The sequence below is a fragment of the Vigna radiata genome, chromosome 7 (genome assembly GCF_000741045.1).
Source record: "Vigna radiata var. radiata cultivar VC1973A chromosome 7, Vradiata_ver6, whole genome shotgun sequence".
NCBI classification, from domain to species: domain Eukaryota; kingdom Viridiplantae; phylum Streptophyta; class Magnoliopsida; order Fabales; family Fabaceae; genus Vigna; species Vigna radiata.
The window spans coordinates 17,212,494-17,218,577 of record NC_028357.1 but is presented as its reverse complement, the minus strand read 5'-3'; the positions used below and the strand labels follow the sequence as shown (position 1 = coordinate 17,218,577).

The window sequence follows — 6,084 nt, the reverse complement described above, 5'->3', positions numbered from 1 at the left end:
TCATAAATGTCTTTCTATATTTATACCCATTATCTGATCACAACTCACCTCCCTTTCTCTGACCCAACCCGACCGGTCATCCCGATGGTTCATCCAAACCGCCTCCACTACAACCGGTCTACCCAAACCATCTCCACTACAATATATATAAAGGGAGAGAAATCCAAAACTAAAATTAAAAATGAAATTAAACTTCATTGTAAATTAGGAAGAATTTAAAAGCCCCATCCTCAAATTAAATTATAGTAAAATGCATACTATATGATATCAAATGCGATAATTGCAAACATGAAAACTTAAACGACAAGTTAAAAGTTTTATAGTGTCAAGGAACTACTGTGAGATACATATACAAAAGGCTAAAGACAGTTAAAAAAGGAAAATAAAAAGATAGAGTGAGTAATTACTATTTGTTCTACTTTCACATTTTTTTATTAAAATTTTTACTAAAAGTTATTTATATTTTATTTAGTTATACTTTAGAGCTTGTTATACTTTAAAATTTAAATTAAAAATAGTAAGAAAAGAAGGTTAAAACTGAAAAAATAACTAGTATAAAAGTTATAAATATATAAATTCTTTTCTCACCAGATTAATATAAAACAAATAGTTTTTAACAACTATTATAATTTACCAGCCACACATACTAGAAAAACTGATCTTATAATAGCATAATAATTGATAAATTTAGTATAATTAATTATTTATCATTTTTACAAAGTAATTAATCCAGCCATGTAAAATACTAAACATAAAAAGATAGTAATAATATAGAATATTCAATCAAGACTATATAGAATAATATAGTAATAATAAGATAGTAATAACTTTTACTGAGCTTGTAAACAAGAAACTCAAGAGAGAACAATTGCTCGCTTCCTCCGGTTCGTTTCTTGAGGGTAACCGCAGGAACTGCTCTGAATGATTTTAAGTCCTATTAATTCCTACTGTTCTTCAAATTCTTTAGGTTAGGTTCCAATCTCTTTCATACTCTCTATGCTTTCTCTTTTATTCCTCTTAAATTTTTTCATCATTAAGCAATCATTAACTCAGTGCCATTAAATGAATCCAAATTTCTCTTCTTTGTTCTTTTTCTAATTCTTTTTTTTTTTTTTTTCTTTCATGCTAATCGTATCCCAATTCAAGTTTGTTTGTGATTAATGATTTCGTTCATTGCTTTGGGTACCCTAAAAGGTTGTTCTCTCACTAGTGCTCACATTTGGTGTGTGTATGTTTAAGCGATTGATTGAAGTCTTCCACGTCTTGTGTTTGTGATATGAAATGAACTTAAACTGAGTGTTGAGAGAGTGGGTAGTGCAAGTTTTCAGCACTGCCGTTTGAGTAATATCTTTTTTCCCCAATTGTTTATGATTAATTTCCTCAATTAGTAGCCTCTGCTGGATTGGTTCTTTCATGAATTAAAGTGACTGTTTGTATCATTTTGAACTTCTATTTGTCTATATTTCCTGAATTTCTAGTCTTGCAAAGTGAAATGTTGTCAAAACATCACCGGATAACGGTCCAAAACGGTTTTACTATGAAAGGGATGATGGAATAACAGTAGTTTGTATTGTTTGGAAGTTTAAATTGCTTGGAATAAAATGGAATCTACCTGATCTCATCCCTTTCAATATTGTCCTGCTTCGTAATGTGGGTGGGAAGAGTATATGAGATTGAATGAACTTATTATTTACTAATCTTCTTCTGATGTCATTTATTTCCCAAACAATGAAATGAAAACTTTCCTTCACTTCATCATTAAATAACCCAATAGATGTTATGAATCACACTATTTTCAGAGAAAACAAAGTAAAAGTAAATATGAACTCCTCTAATTTCACCAATCGCACAACAAAAGATACAGAGGAGCACTCTCCTTCCTATTGGATTATTCTAGTTGCAAAACTCAATTCACTGTCAAACTTCCCCCATTTCCTCCTAAACTTCCTATAAAAAGGGGTTCTAACCTAACGGTTAGCAAACACTAAGATGTAAAAACTACCTTACAACTATATTCTAAGTTATTGTTTTTAAACCTTCTCCTGTAATAAGACTGCAATCTTGTCTTATTGCCAACAACACGCAGTATTTTCTTCTGTCTAACATTTGTTATAATTTTATTTTATTTCATCATTAAATATCCCGATTCAATTGCATTTCTTTCCCCCTATTATTAGATTTCCAAATGAAGCATTTAGGTTTTGGTATTCAGTATCATGCAACAATCAGGTCTCTATTCCTACTTAAATTAGTACAGAACATAGTTATCAGTTCTAAGACCATTTTGTAGTCATTCTCATTGAGTCTTTGAAGGGCCTAGAATTGAGTTTATATATTTCAAGCTCAGTGTTTATGATTTATATGCTCCAACTCGAGGAGAGTGTTAAAATTATAATTGTTTATTGTATTGTACAACTTTTGTAAAGCTGTTTTTTGGGTGAATGTACCTTGCATAAGGATATTGTTTTATCGCATATAACTTTTCCTTCAAATGTACTATTCTATTTTTCATATTTATGAAACATACATCAGCTGAGCTGAGTATTTAACTCACTGAATTCTTATCACATCCTAATTCAAGTCATATCAACACGGTCCAATCTGTTAATGAATAACAAATGTCAAAACCCATGTTATAATTACGTTGTTCCATTTTTTACTTTCCTTTTTTTTCTCACCCTTTTCCCTCTAGAGAAGAAAAATGTAAAGTGATGTAAATGAACATATGTGCGACCATATGATGTTTGATTGAATCAAAGGGTTTGAAATGAAACCCTGGTTTTCATTGAATCATATCAGCTCTTTGTTGCCATCTCTGACATTCTTTGGTGATGCTCTCTGGTTTTGAGACAACCCATGCCTTCTGCAGCAACATTTACTTCTCTCCCTTCGACAGTGCTCTGTTCTTTATGAGTCTGAGATTCTTTTGGCCTTTACACATGTCTTTCATCTTTGTTCTTTGTTGTGTTCTCTTTTGTATGTCTTCCATGTTTGGTAGTCTAAAATTGTCTTTAATTTTAGATGTTTTAAAATTTCTGACATTTTGTGTAATTATATATTTTATACCTATTTCATCTATAATATACTATTTTCAACAATTATAATATTTATAACATCTGTTCCACCCTTGGGTTTTCGGGTTTGGGTGCTACTCACTGCTATCCAGGATTCATAACTATGATTTAAAACTTATCAAGTTTTTTGCCCATCATAACCTGTAGCCTAGTATGTCATGTTTTGTTCTGATGTAATTTGAAATTCTGTATTTGGATACCTTCAAAGTCACAGTGGATAGCCCAAAACCAGCTGCTTCCCATTAAATTAAAATTGGTTTTTTCTCACCTCTTCACAACCCTAAACACACTATTAACGTGTTTACGCAGTCTGTCTTGGGTTGCTGCTGCAGTATTCTAACTTACTTGTTTTCCTTGTGTATATTTTGAACACAGGTTGATGGAGGGTACCGAACCTGATATAGAAAGGCATCCCCTGGAAAATTCAGAAAAAGAATGTCCAATATCTGCCGTGGTGGTTTTGGGGCAAGAGAGTCAAACTAGGAACCCCTGTGGTTCTTCTGTAGAAGACACTATTAAGGTCATTGGCACTGAGAATGAGTGTACAGGTCCAAATGTTTGTCCTGTTGACCATAGTCATATTAAAATCAATGATGAATGCCAGACATCAACTATTTTCCATGATGACAAATTTCATATTGATAATGTCAGTAGTGGAGAGTTGTGCGAGAACTCCTGTGCGAGTACTGATGTGAAAAACGAGGACGAAATATATGTGGCTCCAAAGATTGGTATGGAGTTTGAATCAGAAGACAGTGCTTACAAATGTTATAGCATGTATGCTGTCCTGAAAGGTTTTAGCATAAGAAAGGATTTTGTCAACAAAAGTAGGATAAATGGTGCAGTGGTATCCAGAAGATACACCTGCCATAGACAGGGTTATCGGCCAAACAAAAATGGTACATACTTGAGGAAATTTCAGCAGGAAACAAGAACTGGTTGCTTGGCACACATGACTATTGCTCGTCAGCCGAATGGAAAATTTCAGGTCACTCATTTTGAAACTGAGCACAATCATGAGTTTGTAAAACCCTGTACTGCTCATATGTTACCATCACAGAAAAAATTGAGTTTTGCTCAAGCTATTGAAGCAAACTTAACTGTATCCGGGTTGGATGAGACACCAAAACTGGGAATGGGATTTGACTCAGACGAGCATGCATATGAATTTTATAATACATATGCTGGACGAGTAGGTTTCAGTGTAAGAAAAGATTATGTAAATAGGAGTAAAATTGATGGTGCTGTGGCATCTCGACGATTTACTTGCTTCAGAGAAGGTTTTCGGCAGAAGGACAAACAAGATATGAACACAAAGAAACCTCGGAAGGATACTAGAATTGGATGTTTGGCCCAAATGGTTATTTCTCGCCAACCTGATGGTATGTATTATGTTACCCACTTTGAGGAAAAGCATAATCATGAACTTGTTGCTGCATGTAGAGTGCACATGTTAAGATCACAACAAAAGGGGTTAACTGCTACTCAAATTGAAAAGAACATAGTGGATGGATCCAATATGCTGCCTACATCAACCTCTGAAACCAATTGCAAGGCTCGTCTGGATTATGATCCCGTCAACCATGAATACAAACTACCTTTCAAATGTTCTAGCAAAATGAAGGGAGAAATTGAAAAGATTAAGCTTCACTTCCAAATCAAGCAAAGAAAGAATCCTTCTTTCTTTTACGCATTCCAGCTTGATGCTGATGATCAAATAACTAATATATTCTGGGCTGATACAAAGATGATTATAGATTACACTGATTTTGGTGATGTTGTTTGTTTTGATAGCAGTTATAAATACTATAAGGACTCCTGGCCATTTGTTCCATTCCTTGGTATAAATAATCACCAGCAAATGACTATCTTTGGGGTTGCACTTCTTCAGAATGAATCTGTAGAATCTTTGAAGTGGCTGTTTATAGTTTTCCTTGAGGCAATGTCTGGAAGAAAGCCAAAGACGATACTTACAGATCTAGATGTTGTAACAGCTGAAGCAATCAATGTCATACTACCCCAAACAAATCATCGAGTTTGTGTATGGCATGTCTATCAAGATGCCCTCAAGCATCTGAGTCATGTTTCTGCTGGATCTGATTCTTTCGTAAATGATTTAAGAAGCTGCCTTTTTCATCACGAGGAGGAGGATTATTTTGTTAATGAATGGAATGCTCTCCTGGACAAATATAATCTGTGGGAAAATGAATGGTTGCAACAAATATTTGGAAGCAGACATCGATGGGCCATAGCATATGGAAGACAATATTTTTGTGCTGACATAGAAAGCGTGCTACTGAGACAAAATCTTACTGGCAACCTGAAAAGGTACCTAAAGCATGACTCCGACATTCTTCCACTTTTCAAGTATCTTGTTAAGGTTGTTACTGATTGGCACTACAAGGAATTAGAAGCCAATTATGACATGAACCAGCGTATGCCACCGTTGCTGGGGGATATCATTACGTTAAAGCATGCAAGAGCTCCATACACACCAAAGATATTTGAGTTATTTCAGAAAGAATATGAAGCATGTTTGAATCTAGTGATAAAGCATTGCACTGAAAATAGATCATTTTATAATTATAAAGTTAGCGTATATGAACAGGCACGGGAGTATTCTGTTACATTTGATTCTTCTGATGAGACAATCAGTTGTAGCTGTATGAAATTTGAGTACGTGGGGATATTATGCTGCCATGCATTAAAAGTTCTTGACTATGTGAACATAAGGATTGTTCCATCTCGGTACATATTAAAGAGATGGACAAAAGATGCTAGAGTTTGACCTCCGAACTTTATGGACAAAATTTTAAATTGTAAATTGAAGGGTTTATATTAGCCAAAGGTGCCGTTGTGTAACCATGGCAGAACAGGCAGCCTATGTAAATTATTAGTCTTATCTGACAGATGTACAGCATCTTCCTGAAAGGTTAGTTTGTAAGTCAAAGAACTAATTCAGAAAGACACCCTCTGATTTTGAAATAAGCACATAAGTTTCCATAAATGA

At 34.2% G+C, this 6,084-nt stretch overlaps 1 protein-coding gene across 2 annotated transcripts; it reads left to right on the top strand.

Annotated features, from left to right (window-relative positions):
* Positions 1-852: 852 nt before the first annotated feature.
* Positions 853-6,084, top strand: LOC106765672 (protein FAR1-RELATED SEQUENCE 5). 2 transcript variants are annotated; one of them, XM_014650365.2, is made up of 2 exons: positions 853-967; positions 3,450-6,084. In XM_014650365.2, the coding sequence occupies exon 2, from the start codon at positions 3,454-3,456 to the stop codon at positions 5,860-5,862; it is 2,409 nt and encodes an 802-aa protein (XP_014505851.1). In that variant the 5' UTR covers positions 853-967; positions 3,450-3,453; the 3' UTR covers positions 5,863-6,084. The 2 variants fall into 2 exon arrangements, with proteins under 2 accessions (XP_014505851.1, XP_022638920.1); XM_022783199.1 differs by lacking the exon at positions 853-967 and adding an exon at positions 996-1,194.